The 17866-nt window shown below is 44.2% G+C and overlaps 1 protein-coding gene and 1 pseudogene across 2 annotated transcripts in view; both read right to left on the bottom strand.

Annotated features, from left to right (window-relative positions):
• Window positions 1-7334: 7334 nt before the first annotated feature.
• LOC309805864 lies at window positions 7335-13509 on the bottom strand (annotated as a pseudogene). Its single transcript, XR_014296179.1, has 3 exons — window positions 13400-13509; window positions 12485-12535; window positions 7335-11041 (listed from the first exon to the last, which is right to left on the bottom strand). The product of XR_014296179.1 is annotated as an uncharacterized misc_RNA (transcript).
• Window positions 13510-14533: 1024 nt separating this feature from the next.
• Window positions 14534-17866, bottom strand: part of RYK (receptor like tyrosine kinase) — a 90233-nt gene continuing 86900 nt past the window's right edge. The window contains exons 14-15 of the mRNA XM_082624175.1: window positions 16116-16252; window positions 14534-14966 (exon numbers count right to left, since the gene is read on the bottom strand). Of these exons, the coding sequence (XP_082480301.1) occupies window positions 14855-14966; window positions 16116-16252 (249 nt within the window). The 3' untranslated portion in view covers window positions 14534-14854. The remainder of the gene's footprint in view (window positions 14967-16115; window positions 16253-17866) is intronic.

Here is a 17866-nt window from a genome sequence, read left to right on the forward strand (position 1 = left end):
AGAAAGAGGGGAACCAAGGCTGGTCTCTCAGACCAAGGGACACTGAACGTCGTCACCTGAACAGCAGACTTCCCAGTAAGCCGTGTACTCAGTGAGCGTGGGACAGCCCAGAGGGTTTTCTCCAAGCCTGGGAAACCTCCGCAAAGACAGCAGGTGTCTGTTTTCCTGAGACGGGCAGAGGGTGGGCAGGGCCTCCAGACGGGAGCATGAGAGGGGCCGCTTCTCCGGCCCAGCCTCGGCAGGGACTTCCCCGAAAGGTTCAGGGTCAAACCTGAAGCTCCTGGGGGAGGTCCAGCCTCATGGGACCACCTCAGGCCTGACCCCCCAACTTCTCCCAGCTCCTGCCCTGGGTGCAACCATGGTAGTGTGGGCTGGGAGGCCAGGCCAGACTGCTTTCACCATCCTGAGAAGTCCCCCTTGACCTAATGTGATGCAGCTTCCCACAAGATGGACATTTTTGGTTTTTATCTCTGGGAAATGGAGTATTTGTTTTCCAACAAACAAATTCTTGGATAGGAAGAACTGGATTTGCAAATAAAGGTTTTAATAAAAATGGCGGGAGCAGGGGAGGAGGGCAGCCAGACGGTTTCCAGCTGATGCCACAAAGGATATCCTTACTGTCAGGATGAGGCTCAGCCTCAGGGTGTGTGCAAAGCTGCAGTCATACCCTGGGACCAAAGTGGTCTGAGCCACTGGGTTTGGGAGCAGAAGTTCAGACACAGGCTGTCCTCACACCAATTAGAAAACCAAACTCCAGGACAGAAGTGACGGCCACTCAGATGAACAAGGGCCGCGCGTGTGCACGTAATCCACACACAAACCCTAGCAGCATTCTGATCCCACAGACAGTGGCTCGAGCCGCCCCCCCTTAGAACGGGGGCCACTGCCCCTCCAGGGACGACGCCATGTCTCTGGAGATGCTGGAGATGCCCTCCCCAAGTGTCTAGGCTTCGCAGGTTTTTACCGGGCCCTCGAGGAAGGCTCTCTGGGGCTGGAACCCTGGGGGCGCCCACAGTTTCAGAGCCTTTCCTCCCATACTCATTGCACCATAACTGGCTGGTTATACACCCTAAGCCCCCTCTTCTGTCCTCCCCTGCTACCCCCACGAGACTGTGAGAACAGGGCGGCTTCCTAGCCTTCTCCATTCCCAGGGCCTGGCAGAGCTTCTCAGTGTTCTAGTGGAATAAACAGACCAATGACCAAATACTCAACCAACTGATCGAATCCCTTGGGTACAATATAAATTTATTCCTGAGTGGTGAGGACAAACAGCCGCATTGTATCTCCCTAAAAACCCCTCCTATACCCAAGGCCTGGCAGGAAGGTAAAGCCATGATGGGGTGCCTCGTGCCCACACGTCACAGCCACAGCACGGGAAGCAGCTGGGCAAAGCTCTAGATCTGCTCGTTCTGCTCTCCTGCACATGACGGATCAGCTGATAGTAGGTAAGACACAGGTTAGCTGTGCTCTGCTATGAAAGGATGAGATGAGCTGGGCCAGTGAGATGGCCTGTCTCAGAAATTTGATGTGAATACAAGCAAAGAAACGGCCGGTTAGTTGCAGATACGTAGTGTGTACATACAGGATTAGGAAGGCCCAACTGGCCGTATGTAAGCTTCCGTTACAAACTATAAATAAGCAGAGAAAGAAGCTAGCTGGTACCCAGAGAGAAGCCAAGAGGAGGCTTTATAAGGCTAGGGATCAAGGACAGCCTCTTGAACAAGGGAAACAAAAGCAAAAATAACCAAATGGGACTACATCAAACTAAAAGGCTTTTGCACAGCAAAGGAAACTATTAACAAAACAAAAAGGCAGCCTATGAATGGGAGAGGATATTTGTAAACCATATATATGATAAGGGGTTAATATCCAAAATATATAAGTAACTCATACAAGTCAACATCAAAAAAAACGACCCAATTACAAAATGGGCAGAGGACCTGAAAAGAGTTGACATTTTCCAAAGGCGTATAGATGGCCAACGTACACATGAAAAGACGTTCAACATCACTCATCATCAGGGAAATGCGAATCAAAACCACAATGACATAGCACCTCACACCTGTCAGAATGGCCGTCATCATAAAGACCACAGATAACAAATGTTGGCAAGGATGTGGAGAAAAGGGCACCTGTCATGCACTATTGGGGGGAATGTAAATTGGTGCAGCAGTCACTATGTAAAAGAGTATGAAGCTTCCTCAAAAGATTAAAAATAGAACTACCATCCAAACCAGCAATTCCACTTCTGGTATTTTTCCAAAGAAAAGGAAAACACTAATCTGAAAACATATATGCATCCCTATGTTCACTGCAGCATTATTCACAATAGCCACGATATGGAAACAATTGAAATGTCCATCCATAGATGGACAGATAAAGAAGATGTGGTGTGTATACACGCGCACACACACACACATACACAAACACGAATATTACTCGGCCATAAAAAAGAATGAAATCTTGCCATTTGCAACAATATAGATTAAGTAAAATAATTCAGACAAAGACAAATGCTGTATAATTTCACTTATATGTGGAATCTAAAAAACAAAAGAACAAAACAGAAACAGACTACAGAGAACAAACAGGTGGTTGCCAGAAGGGAGGGGGAGGGGGGATAGTGGAAAAAAAAAAGGTAACTGTGAGGTGATGAATGCTAACTGGCTTAACTGTAGTGATCATTTCAAAATGTGTATTTACATGAAACCATCACATTGTACACCTTAAATACATACTTTTGTCAATTACACCTCAATAAAGCTGAACAAAGAGTTTAAAAATTAAATTTTAAAAGGACAGTCTCTTGGGGGAGACGACATGCGTGGTGGTTTCTGCAGGTGAGGGGTTACCTAGATGGATGGGAAGTGGGGGTACGGTGCAGCAGTTACAGGAAGGGAGATTACGTGTGAAGGCACAAAAGGGATGTGTGTCTAAGAACCACTGGCTTTGTGAGTGCGTAGAGAGCAAGGGAGGGGAAGGAGGTGCGTGTGAGGGGACAGCACGGCCAGATGGTGGAGGGAACTGTGTGCTACGGTGGCAAGTCTGGCCCCTGCAGGGAACGCTGACGACGCTCCGGGAAGGCCTCGCCTCTGGACACCCCCATCGCACCATGTCGCCCTCCCAAACCCACGGCTCCACCATCTCCCAGGACTAGGCCACCTCTAGACCCAACGCCAGATCACACTCTACCCACAAACCACTGACTCCTTTCATCTCACATCTACGCTGCAACCTCTTAGACACAAGGCTCCAGGCCTTCAATATTCTGGTCTAACTACCTTGCCCAGCTGGAGCTCACAGCTGACCATCTGAACTACATCTCACCAACACCCTAAACTCTCTTGCACTGCTGTCCTCACACCTGTCCAGAAAACCCACAATCCTCCATCAACCCCCAGTCAGCCTTGTCTCCTGGGGCGGGCTCCTAGCTGGGCCCCAGATCTATTCTCCTCTTCTTCCACAACACTAGAGTTTTAGTTGGTGACATGGCTGCCCAGCTAGACCCATTTCCCAGACTTCTCTGCAGCCAGGTGCCTAAGTTCCCACCAATGGAATGTGAGCAGAAGTGATGTGTACAACTTCCCTCTCTCTTACCTAAGAGGAAATTATTTGCTTTCCACTTCTGCTCCTACCCCCTTTCAGGAGCTCGAACACTGATGTGTAGAGACCCAGCTCTGGCCATGCAGCCACATTAGCATAGTCTATGGAATGGTAGGACACGATGGAAGGGACCGAGGACCCTGAGCGGTCCTGAAAAATGAGGCACTCCACCCTCCTCCCTTTGCACTGTAACATGAGAGAGAAATAAACATTTATCATATTTAACCCACTCCTTGTTACAGCAGATTCTACTACTGTCAAATGTGTGGAGAACAATGCCGTAACCCATCAGGGCAGTCCCGTGTCCAGGCCTCAGCTGAAGTCCACCTGCACTTGATCCTGATCAGCTCCCCTGCAAATTTCCCCTCGTCAAAGCTTCCAACTTTCATGTTTATCAGGCCCCCATCCAACCTCTCACTCTCAACAGTCCTGTCTTATGGCACAAATGTGGAGACCACCAAGCAGGGTCTCCCACCATGTTCTACACACCCCTGCAGTCCTCTCCTCTTATCTCAGTGGTTGGTGTCCTTTTCTCTGTGCTCTGATTAGACTCCCTGGATTAAATTCACAGCTCCACTACATGCTGCCTGTGCAACCCACCTCAGCCTTCCTTCCCTCAACTGCAAAATAGAGGTGACAATACTACTTAACAGGACTGTGGGGACTAAATGAGATAATGCATGAAAAGCAACTAGCACAATACCTGACACATAGTCAGCAATGGGCACCTGCCACTAACATCAGTGAAACAAATGTGGCCACATCACTACCTGATGGAGGCCCTCCACTGAATCTCCGTCACCTACAGAACACAGTCTAAACCTCTCAGCATGTTAGGCCCTTCGTGACACATCTGCCGTTTACCCCTGGAATCTTCTCTCTTGCTACTCTCTGCCTTGAACACTATGTTCTAATACCAAACTGCCCACAGATCTAAAAAACAAAACAAAACAAAAACCCATTCACGGAGTAGACACATATATATTAAAGTGCCCACTTTTGGAGTGTTAGTGACTACTCCAATACTCTACTACTATTCCCCTTCCTGGAAAAAAAAACACCCGCCTCCCTAAAAATCACCATGAGAAAAAGCCTATTTTTCATCCTGTGTCTGGGAAATGATACTGAATTCAGTTTCCTAAAATAAAAGTTAGGTTACCCTTCTTTCAGCTTTAAAATGCGATGCTACGCTAAGATGGTTATGGGGAAAAAAGCAATCTTTATATCTACTTTTAAATCTTATTGTTTAATGCACATGAAATGTTGTATCCCATGGAAAGGGAAGGAGGTTCCTTTCAGAGGGACATTTGACACATGAGCCCGATGGTGAGGCCGGCAACAGGATGTTGAAGAGTAGGAAGACGGCCAAGGTGGCCAGCAAGGACAGTGGAGATGGGGGCAGGCCCTCAGGGCGGAGCCAGTCCCAGATTTCCACAAAGCGCGCAGCACCTGGCTGCGGCCTCCCGTCTCTTCCTCTTCCTGCCTTCCCAGAACAGGCAAGAGGGACCCTAGGGAGTACTTTCCACGAGACAGGAGTCTGCTTAGCCGACCAAGAATGCTTGGCAGGTCACATAAAGCTGCCCTCCTTTCAGTCAAGTCACCTGTGGGTCTTTCTAAGGGGAAAAAAAGAGCAAAGGCCAGAGGGACGCTGCCTAGAGATCCCAACACAACACTTAAACACAGGTTTATCAGGACACTGCACTTCCTGACGAAGAGATTACGGTCAAGTCAAACCCATTCTGGCCTGAGCAAGTCAGAGTTAGAGGAACTTTATTCAGAATATGAACTCTAGTACTTTTCTGGGGCCAGGGCCTATGACCAATTCCTCCTCAAGTCTACAAGAGTGTCCAGAATGTCCTGTTCTCTGAGTTATGTAGACAACATCTAAGGTGTTCTTTAGATATATAGTAAGTAATGCTATCACCAAATAGTTCCAATTCAAAATTAACAAACCTTATATGACTGCAAATAGTCTTTAAAAAGGCATATAAAATACAGTCCAATAGATTCATGTGATGTTTCATTAAATGAATAAACAAATGTTTAAGATCTTTTAATAAGAATTTTTATGGAGACAGATAGCTAATCTCTAGCTTACTTCCAAAGGCCCTAGGTAGTCAGACCATGAAGCTAGAGGAAAGGCACCTGGTGGGAGATACTGCAGGCCAAACACTGAGGAGAACAAAAATATCCCTGCAAGGCCAAATCTATAAAGTGGTGGCAGAATTATGGACTCGTGGAAAATAGTGGGGCCGAGGCCAAAGTAACAGCGATCACGATGGAATAGTAGGGTTTTCTGGACATAGAGGCTAAAATGTTACCTGGTAATCCCTACCAGGCTTTCTCCTCAAATAATGGCAGTACTTACCAACCTGAAAACTAGCTGACTGGGCACTCTCTACATTGGCAAACACTCCATAACCACTGCACCTCCTCTCATACTGACAATACTCTGAAGCAGTGATATACTGCTAAAGGAGGCCAGATACCAGTCCCTTACCCCATTTCTGCACAGGGGCAGACATTGCTAGCTGCCCACCAACAGCCATCCCTACTTTCCTACCAACAGAAGCCAAATTTTGTTCAAGGTAAGACTGTGCTCAACTAAAATGTTTCCTCAAATGTGCATAAACTGATGAATGAATAGTGTATATATATGTGTATATATATATATACACACATATATATATCCATTACAATGGAAAATTTGGCAATAAAAAGGAATGAAACCCTGATACATGCTACAATATGAATGAACCTCAAAAATATTATGCTAAGTGAAAGCAGCTAGACACAAAAAGTCACATATTTGTATGATACCATTTACATGAAAGGTCTCGGATAGGCAAATCTAGAGAGACAGAAAATGGATTTGTGGTTGCCGAGGGCAGGGGTGGGGATGGAATTAGGAGTGACTGCTAATGGGCATGGGGTTGCTTTCTTTTTGTGTTGGCAAAAATGAATTCAATTGTGGTGATGATTGCACAGCTCTATGAATATACTGAAACTCAGAGCTGTACACTTTAAATGGGTGACGCGTGAATCAACTCTCAATACAGCTGTTGGAAACAATCCAACCAACCCGATTCCCCAAGATGCTGGACTGCTAGGGGTGCCCACGCGCTACAGCTCCGTCCAGTAGGGTGCTGGTGGAGGTACACTATGGGAAAGTCGGCACCTTCCAAGAGACTCAAGTAACTCATGCCTTTTGCCTTTCACCGTTTTCTCATCTTCTTGCCTACTAAAAGTCTAGGCCCTGGGGGTTCCCTCACAACAAAAACATGTTAAAGATGACAGGGCAGCAAAAAGGGAGGCAGCGGGTAATGGATGATATCCTGGGATCAGTGCACGAGCCCTGGTTTGCCTCTCTCTGGAATTGTTATGGGAGACAAATAAACCTGTATTTCATTAAGTGATTATAGTTGTATTTCTATCACTTGCAGCCAAAGGCTATCCCTAATGATGCACGCCTATGTAACATCAGCCTGGGCTGATTCTTGGAGCCAAGAAGGAAAAGGAAAAGAAAAGTAGACTCAGAAAGACACAAAATAGTTGATTCCAAATGTAACATTCAGACACCATGGAGTCGGCGTTAATTTTTTTGTTTAAAGGGTAAATAGTTATTTTCAAACTATACATGTTTTTCCCAATTCTTGTATACCCCCAAGGGAGTGCTTACCCCTCTCTAAAAACAAATCGCTAAAAAATGCTTTAGTTTTAAAATACTGATGAACCAAATACGAGCAAATGGCATATTATTATTATTATTTTTGGAGGGCCTGGTTCTTTATTTCAAAAAGACAATTATCAATGTTCAGGATCAAAACAGTGACACTATTGGTTTTTCTTTCTCCCAGTCGGCCCCCAAAGAGACGACACCAAAGGAGAGTACATTTTAAGCCAGTTTTGCTGTAGGATGCACACCTAACTGACCTCACTGAAACCTCACCAAAAAGGGGGGATCGGGTAGGGAAAGAAACTTTAAAAGATCAGCACGCTGCCGGCCCAGACTGTAGAGAGCTCTCATAGCCAGGTGGGGTGACCAGTGTGCCCCAAGCCCAAAGAAGCAAAGTTTCACAATACTAGAAGATTTAAGAGCACTTTTGTCCATACGCTGTTCAAGCTTTCTCCAGCACTGACTGACACAACGTACACTGAGACGGCACTTGTACAGACAGCAGCTTCAGACCCAGAAACGGGGATGAGCTTCGTGTGGCGAAATCCGTGGAAAACAGGAGAGCAAAGGAGTGGTCACCTCAAAAGAAGGGGCACATGATCCATTCTGCGGGCGGTGGGGAAAGGCTTAGAGCTGGGACAAGGATTTGGCCTCAGAGGTCTCACCACCTTAATTTCGTTTGGTCACTTCTGATGGGAAAAAAAAAAAGTTGCCCCAAAATACTGTAAAGCTGAAAATCTGAACAGTGTTTGTTTTTGTTTTTGTTTTTGGCGAACTCCTTCTGGAATCACCTTTCTGGTTTGGCAGGGACTTTTTGCAGAGCAATGAGGTTTCCCAGAATGGAGCCCTTCTCTGGGCTGTTTGGCTCTCAGGAAGGCAGGCCCAGACCTTTTCCCTCCTCTACGGAGAGGGCAATATGCATTAAGCTGAAAAGTTACCTTCCAAAAGTGAGAAAGGGATTAGACTGCTGCTTCAGAGCTATGGAAGTATCTGGGATGTTTTACCAATGGCTGCTACATCAATAACAAAAAAGGTAATTACAAAATGTGTACATCACAGCATGCTTTTGAAGACACTTAGCATTGTGCTCACATTCCCTTAAACGTTGTTCCCAAAGGTGCTCAGCCTCTAGCCCAAATGGAATCTCTGGGGACGGGCAGAGAGTTTGGCGAAAAGGACCCAGGGGTGGGGGTGGGAGACGTGGCGAAAGGAGAAAGCAGCCTTCCAGTTAAAGATCAGCCCTCAGCTTAGAGGTCAGCTTCAGGAAGGCGGGCCTCAGAGGGGCCAGAGGGAGGGGCGGCGCAGGGCGGGACTGGGGCGCCCCGCATCTCATCCAGGCCAAGCAGTCTGGTGCAGCACCCTCTGTGTACAGAGGTGCTCCTCCTTGGTGCATATCAGTTCATCTTCCGAATCACCAACTGTCTTTTCCAGCTTGGCTACCTATCTCTCGGCAAACGCAGCACGGGTCTCTGCCTCCTTGAGTTTATCAGTAAGCTTCTCTCTCTCTTCCTCGTATGTCTTCTTTTTGAGAGCACTCTTCTTCAGCAGCGCTCAGACACTTCAGCTTCTGGTCCATCAGTCTGACCTGCTTATCCGTCTCTCGGCAACGGGACTCTGCCAGCTCAGCTCGCTCGTCTGTGCCTTCCAAGTCTCCCTCAATAACCACCAGCCTAAGAGCCACCTCTTCGTACTTCCTATCTGCTCTTCTGCAGTGTGCTTAGCTTCTTTGAGTTGGAGTTCCTGGAGCTCCAATTTTTCTTCCTCTTTTAAGGCTCAGTTTTCAGTAACCTTCATGTCTCTCTCGCTGTCATCAGCAGCTTTCTCGGCATCCTCCAGCGTATTCAGGACAGCGGCCAGGCGTTCTTGAGCGCAGTCCAGCTCTTCAACCAGCTGGACCCTATGGTTCAAGGAGGCCACCTCGGCCTGTTCCCGGGCCGCCTTTCTCCTCCACTTCCGCAGGAGGCGCTCGGCCCTCTCCCCCGCGTCCCTAGCCTGCTGCTGCGGAACCCGGGTCTTGTGCTTCACCGCCTCGGTGGTGGTGACCCCGACCATGGTGCCGCCCGGCCCCTGCTCGCCTTCAGGTTCCTGCCTCCTCTGCCCCGAGCTGCAGTTGCTTCTCCGCCAATGGCATATTATTATTTGCTCAAAGAGGAATCATTTAAACTATAATCGATTCCCAATTTTTTTTTAAAAAATACGTTTCTAACATCTGTTCTTTGAAGGTTAGAAGACATCTCCCATTAAACCCTTTAGGCCTGGTCAGCCTTAATCCTTAAAGAACAGCACTCTGAGAGAGAAAACAAAGGCCCAGAGTTTCAGTTTACTTATATATACAATGTATGTTCTCAGTACACTTACGCATGATGTTCATGTGTCCCAGAGGATTAAGTTCAATGTTATTCTGAACTATTAAGGGCAAAAATAAATGTAGAAACAAAAATTATTAACAAGCAACTGTTTATGTTTTTCTTTTCTAGCCCCATAAATTATATCACCTCCTTTTTATCGTATGGGTGGGGGTGCAGGGCATGGGAAAGTAACACCTGGAAAAGAATCTTCCACTCAAGTCAGTGAATTACTTCGAGATGATTATTTCATGTACAACTCCAAATAAAGTTGACCTTATAGAAGTATGAAACAGAATCTGCAATCAGGCTGTTTCTGTGACCAAAGAAAAAGAAGGGAAAATGAAGTATCAATGAAAAGGTGGCTGGGGTGGGGCTGGGGGGTACTTAAGCCAGCTCTGGGGTGCGATATGGTCTTCCCTACCAATCTGTCTCTTTTTATTTCATGCTTTATTGGTTTATATTGCATAAAACTTTAACCCTTTAAATTTGAATATAAATATCACATTATAATAGAACACAGTATTTTAAATGAGATGTTTTACAGAGTTACCTTTTTTTTTTTTTTTTTAAGCCTAACTGCTCTCATGTGCAAATTTAGGTGTTTTTACTTACCAATTCACTAAATATTCAACCCTACCATGTGTCAAGCACTAAGTAAGCCGTGGAGATTCAGACCTGAGTGAAACACAAGTTTCTATCCTCAAGAAATATAAACAGCCAAGTGATAAAAATAAGCCCCCATCTTAGCTTTGTCAGAATGTAAACCCAGGGAACAAGGCTGAAAAGCAACTATGGCAGAGCCTGGAGGAGCGGGGTGAGGTGTCAGGGGAGTTTCTTGGGCACCGGGCAGTCTGGAGTAGAGTGTGGCACAGGCAAAGGAAAGGACACACGAAACAGCACCACGCTCAGGCAGGAAAGTGGTAAGCTGGTGAAGCAGGAGGGGACACAGCAGAGACGAGTGGAGGCTGTGTACACCTAGGTGCTCTGAACTCCACTCTGAAGGCTCTGGGAAGGGGCTGAACGGTTCTGAGCAGGGACAGCTCAGTTTTAGGAAGCATTGCTCTGGCAGAGGCTGGTTGGGTGGGATACAGACCAAGGCCAGGCCAGCAGTTTCAGGGCAAGAGGCCAAAAGATGATGACGGTAAGCAAGACCATGGTAGGTCTCAGGTCCTAAGGAAGCAACCTCAACAAAGGCAGGTTTTCATATAATGGAAACGTTTAAAGCTCTGTGCACCACTTCCCTTCACCCTCGCATTTTCCCCCAATAAAAACATAACCTTTACCATGAGAGGCTGGTGGCTAGAGTGGAGAGGCTTTCATGCTGCAGATCAAATGACAAGAACGAAGAGTATTCCACACCCAAAGGGATGTTTCTCCCTCTGCTCGCTCATTCCCATCACCAGTGAAACATGTCCTGGAAAACAAACATGCCCCGTGCCTGCCCCCGCAACCCCCCACCCCAATACTTCTTTGATCTCCTCTAGTTCTGTTCCATTTCCCTTCAGAGCAAAACTTTCAAGTAGGGTCTCCACTGTCCCACCTAGTATTTACACTTCCACTTGCTCCCATCCCTACTGCTTCTGTCAATAACTGCATAATGCCCAATCCCACACAGGCTTCTTCTTCCACTTTGAAATACTTTTCCTTTTAGATCATTTAAAGTTGGAGTTACCAGGACCCTGTCCCAAGACCTCCTCTCCAACTACACTGGCTCCCGAAGCAAGTTCATCCAATATCATGGCTTTAAATATGGTCTGTATGTTACACTCCTACATTTATATGTTCAATGAGACCTCCTCCCTGAGCTGCAGGTTCTCATCTATCTACTCAAAATCTCCACTTAGATGACCAATTGGCATCTCGAACATGGCTTACAACAAATTACTGATTCCCCCTGCCAAAGCAAAATCCTGTTCCTCCTAGAGTTTTTTTTTTCCCATCTCAGTATATAGTTTGGCCATACAGCCAGACCATATGTTCAAGCTCCAAACCAACTAGTTATTCCTGATCACTCTCTTTCCTTCTCCACCCCACCCTCCAACAGCCAATGGATCCAGGTCCAATCTGCCCCTCCCAATCTCCTGCACTACTCAAATTAGTCCAAAACCACTAACTTTTCTCTCCTAAACTATGCAACAGTTTCTTATAGTCTCATTGCCTCCACCCTTGCCTTCCTACAATCTAATCTTCAAAAAAATGTTGGCATAATCTTCTGTAAACTGCAAATCAGATCACATCACTCCCTTATTTAAAAACTCCTTGACAGCCGCATAGCACAGGGAGATCAGCTCCAGTGCTTTGTGTCCACCTAGAGGGGTGGGATAGGGAGGGTGGGAGGGAGATGCAAGAGGGAGGGGATATGGGGATATATGCCTATGTATAGCTGATTCACTTTGTTATAAAGCAGAGACTAACACACCACTGTAAAGCAATTATACTCCAATAAAGATGTCAAAAAATAAAATTTAAAAAAAACTTAAAAAACTCCTTGGATGAATCCCACTGTACTTAGAATATAAATGTGTCCCACAGCTTACAACCACCTCCAACCCTGCTCCAATGTCTGTTCCTACATCTCCCAGACCTCTTCCCTAACTACATTCTAGCCACACTGGCCTCTGTTCTCTTCTTCCAGTGGCAGCAGCTGGTGGATGAACAGAAAGGGCTGACACTGGAGGCCAGCGCATTCCTGCTTTAATGCTTCTGCAATTATGTCCCTTCTGCCTGGATCTTCTCATAGGTGGCTTTTTGTTACTCAGATCTCAGCTCAAATGCCACCTGCTCAGAGAAGCCTGACTATAGACATGTAAAGTTATTCTCTATGATACCACTCTGTATTTGTTTTTATAGCACTTACCAAAATCTTACGTATGTTCATTATCTGCTTCTTCTAACCAGAATGTGAGACCTAGAAAGGGAGGAACATCATGTCTTGTTCCCTGCATACCTTGAAGGCCCAGATATACAGTGGGCACTCAATAAATACATAATGAATGAATAACCCAATCCTCCTTGCTTCTATAAGTAAAATTTTCTTACAATGGGGGTGTTACGAGAAAGGAGAGAATATATATAATAGAGCTCTTGGTCACTAGAGCCAGCTTATACCACATCAGTGCTTTGCTAATTTGCTTCTTTCCTATAAAAATTACATTTTCTACAAAATCTATTCAGTAATATTCACAAACCACTGGAACAAGACCAGCCATGGAAATCTCGTAACTGCTCTTTTCATTGAAGTCAGTGACTCCAAGTAGTTCTGCAAGAAAAATCTATTTAAAGTCTTAAACCACCTCTAAAACAAATATACATACATAAAAGAAAACAGCTTACAAACAGAGATATGGTTAAAGGCACCACATATCCAAGCAAACTGAGAGCACCTCTTACTGCATGCTAATTTGGGACAGAAGTCAATGACAGCACTTTTCTCTTTGAACAGATCTTGTGCACAGAACTGTGATATATAAAAAATGCACGAACCTGAACACATAAAAAAATGCACTGAATGTTGGAAGGGATGCTAGAGCAGAACCACTCACTTCATGTGCATAATAATACATAATAAATGCCATAAATAAATATTTGTTGACTGAATGCCTTCTAAGATTGCAGCTTGTCAACCAAAACTTCTGTAACTTACAAAGTTCAAAGAGCTTTGAAAAAGCTGGCCCCTTAGGGGGCTGAGTATTTCATAAAACCAAAGAACCAGTGTTAATAAACGGCATACAGAAAGACCATGCTCTTGGCCTGCTTCTGACAGAGCACGTACCATGTGAGCTATCTTCCCAGATGTGCTGCTGATTCATAAAGCTCCTTTAAGAACAGCCAAAGCCTTCAACTGCTATGCATTCTCTCCTGTGTACCTGTGAGAATGGGAGCAGAGGCAGGCCCGTGTACGCCCAGCTATTAAAGAGGTCCATTCAGCTCTGCCTTAGGCCAACTCTAGCCAAGTATAAATATATACATACCCGGAATTTAACGGCTCTGGAGAAAAGTTTCAGTGCTGTAATATTTCCTTGTAATAATCATCTCAACTTTTTATTAGAACCTGGAGGCTGAGCAGAGTCAGCTGCACTTGTGTTAGGGCTTGGGAGTCTGAGTGAGACACCCATGAAATGAAACAGGGCTATCTAGCTGTTGTGTGTTCAAAGACTTACCAGACACAACCAATCATTCATTATGAACAATTTTCAGTACTGTCATAATATAAAACAAATCCTTTAATTTCTCAGGTGTTTTTAAAAAAACATTTTATACTTAAGCCAGCCTCAAAGATAGGTACAGAATCTACCTGTTTACATTTTTTTACTCAAAACAACTCAAGCACCCATTCTGTGCATGGCACTATTCTAGGTGCAATAAAAGGAATTCCTAACCTTAGAAACAAGATTTCACTTTCTGGAATTGTGTTATCTCCTTTTCCAGAGAGTAAAAATAAATAAGATCGCCACTGTTCACTACTGACCTGCCCCAAACCCACTTCTGGCTCACAGAAATGCTAGGTTCTGCCAAAATTAAGATGTTTCAATGAACTCAGCTCCTACTTCCCCCAAAATAAAAAAGGAGAACTCCTTTTCATTAAAAAAATAAAAAACAATTCTCCATGGAAGGGCAGTTTCTGTTTCTAATAAGTATTTTTCTCTTTTTTTCCCCCTCTAGCTTTTCTTTAAGTTTTCTTCCTCCAATATTGCCTTTTCCTGTACAAGGCAAACCGACATCTTTTTCTGTTTTTCTTTTCCTAAGAAAAAGTACTGCATCTTGAAGAGAAACCATTCCCAAGACTAGTGATAAATATTAAAACAAACAAACAAAAAAAACTTTAAAGGTGAATCACCTACATTACCTTGATGAAGTAAAAAAATAAAAAGCAGTTGCACTAAGGTAGCTATTCCAAATATCTGTGTTTAAACAATTTTAGAAACTGTTTATTTATTTTGTAAGAATGTACCCCCTAGTCCAAAGTTAACTATGTTTAAAAAAATTTTTGGCCAAAAAATTTACAAAAACATTTTCAGTTCAACCTAATGAAAGTGATATCTAGAAAATATTTGACATCATTAAGTCTGCCTTAGATAGTTCCGATTCTAAAGCATTCCTAAGGCACGGTGCTCTGGAAGACAAATGTGCTTCTGCGGCGCTGCATGGCGTATGCGGCATCCGTGACTGGCTGCAAGTGAGCCCTGGCAGGCTCCTTCCTCCTGATGCTGGGGGACTGTGAGAGGAGTCAGACGTAGGCCCCCAGGGCTGCATGGAACTCTGTAAGACACTGGACCAGCTGCTGGAACTTGGGCCTCTCCTCCGGATCTAAGGCCCAGCAACAAGCCATCACAGCAAATCTGCAGAGTGACAAGACCAGAAAATTTGGCTAGTGATGATATAGTACTCCTAACCTTTTGGTCAATATGATACCAGTTATGTTGTCTATCTAAATGTGGGCGTGGAGAGGACGATATATTAAAAAAATCAATCAATATTACTATCTGTTGGCAGAGCTAAAATGAGTTATCTGGATGATATCTGTGGATTTCAATTCTAAAACATGTCAAAATATACCAGCAAATAGAGATTGTATATAACTACCTAAAACACAGTCAAAATAATAACCTGTGTTATCCTGCACAGTTGACTCTTAAACAACACAGGGGTGAGGGGTGCCAACTCTCTGCATAAAAATCTGCACATAACTTATAGTTAGCCCTCCATATCCCCAGTTCCCCCTCATCCGCATATTCAACCAGCCACGGACCATATAGTACTGTAGTATTTATCACTGAAAAAAATCCACACGTAAGTGGACCCACATAGTTCAAACCCGCATTGTTCAAGGGTCAACTGTATTTGAGTTCTGAAAGAAAGAACTTGGAAAAAGAGGAACCTTTAACTAAACTGTAAGAATCCTGGATCTATAGCAAAATCTGTGCAAAAGCTGCCACCTTGCCACAGTATAAAAACCTTCAGGGGATTCTGGAACTGAGACTCAATCACCCCTGAACAGCCTCCTGCCCACTCCGATCCCATTATATGGGAAGACTAGCTATGTGATAAAAGCAGGAAACAGGAACTATCCCACTCACCAGACCAGAACATCTTCCTTATACGTATATCAGTTCATACCAGCTGGCAAGGCACAACAGCAATGAGAAAGGCTCTTTATAACTAAGGATGTCCTTAAGGCTGTGTAGGTCCTCACTCTACACAGGAAAACCAACAGTGTTCAGTGTTTTCTCACTATGTACATAAGTCTCTTGGATTAGATTCATCACTACAAATATGAGATGCAAAAAGTCCTAATGTCAAATGCATTAAAAAGAATGAATGAGTCTGGCTGACTTTGTAGTTTCTCTACAGGAGTATAATTCAAGTCCAAAGAGGCATTATTCTCAAAAGGGAAGTCTCTGTATGAGTATGGACACCTGTTCTTTTTCTTTTATCCAAACATCATAAATGGAATGAAATCCATGTCTTCAAGCTCAGAAAAAACTTACAGTTCATCAGGACAGTTGATCGGCTGGGCTATTCGGTAACCGTCTTTCAGGTACGCGGCCATCTCAAACGGGTCGATGTCCACGTAGGGCGTTTGGCCCAGAGTCATGAGCTCCCACAGTGTCACTCCAAAGGCCCACTGAGAAGAACAGCAACACCGTGAGGGGATATTTAAAACAGCTGTCAGCGTGCTGCTGCCTGTGGCCAGGTAGGGACCAAAAATAGCAGATTGATCAACTCTTTTTTTTTTGGTGGCATGTGGGATCTTAGTTCCCAGACCAGGGATCAAACCCACACCCCCTGCATTGGAAGCGTGGAGTCCTAACCACTGGACCACCAGGGAAGTCCCAGCAGATCAATCAACTCTTAATGAAAGCAAAATGTTATTTATAAAAAGAAGTCTACCATACCCAGTTAGATTCTCTTGTTGGACAGAAAGGAACATTTTAATGAAAGCATCCTTCAATGTGAATATCATTATTGTATATTCTAAGGTAATCAGAGCCATTGGAATTATTTTTACTGTTGATTACAAGCCCCACCACCCAAAACTGTTAATTAGGTCTAAACTTTTCCTAATATGTAAATGTGTTACTTTAAATACCATAGCTAGTCTGCATAGTTGAAAAGTGGAAAATGCAAATCATGTAAAATATAATGTCATGGATTTTTACTATATTCAGATAATTTAAATTAACAGATGAAAGTATACTGAAAGAATATCTTCCAACCTTGCTTGGGTAAAATATCAGATTTATTTAAAATCAACGTGTAAACTATTGGTAGGAGCAGACATCATAGGCAGTGGCAACAGTGCTCAGTCATGGTCCAGCCAGGGCTCCTCAGTTTGCCTGGGGCTTCTGGGCAGTGTGTGGACGGCAGGACTATGTCTCCACAGAGCGGCTGCCACGAGGCAGAGCAGGACCCAGACCGGGGGCCTCCACTGACGTGCTGCCACGCATGGGCCTTGCGGTCAGGAGAGCTGAAGGTGCATGAGGAGGAAGATACCTGTGTACCACGCTATCGTGGTTATGAATACCTTCAAGTTCTAGACATTGTTTTTTCATGTTTCTTTTTTTTTCTCTTTTAACGTTCACAATGAACCTATGAGAATCACCGGTAGCCCAATTTTACAGATGAGGAAACAGGTTCAGAGAAATAACTTGCCCCCAAAAACAAAGTGAAGGGGGGAAAAAAGGAAAGGGAAAAAGAGGAAAAAAACACACGAACAGGTCTGTTTATAAATTCTAAGCACAATGCATCAAATTTTAAGTTATTTTGTTCAATAATAATGAAATACTATCTAAAGTATACAGATTTTTTAAAGCCTTATATTTGTGAACAATAGTTTTCTTATTATAATCTAGGCAAATACGGAAACAGTGGAATGATACCTTAGAATATTTTTTAAAACTGTCAGTGGAGAATTCTATACTAAGCCAAAATGTACTTGAAAAATGAAGACAAAATACAGTTTTTCAAACAAAAGCTGAGAGAATATGTCACTGGCAGACCTACACTTCAAGACACGTTAGAGCAGTTCTTTATGTGGAAAGAAAAAACACCAGTGGGAATTTGGATCTATACAAAAAATGAAGAGTGCTCAAAATATATGAACAACAACTAGGTATTTTTTCCTCATTTAAAAGTTTCCTTACTAGACTGTTTAAAGCAAAACCCCATGCACTATGGGGTTTATAACATAAATGGAAGTAAAATGTATGCCCGTAATAGCATAACGGCTGGAAGGGGA

Source organism: Mesoplodon mirus (genome assembly GCF_964341445.2).
Source record: "Mesoplodon mirus genome assembly, chromosome: 6".
NCBI lineage: Eukaryota > Metazoa > Chordata > Mammalia > Artiodactyla > Ziphiidae > Mesoplodon > Mesoplodon mirus.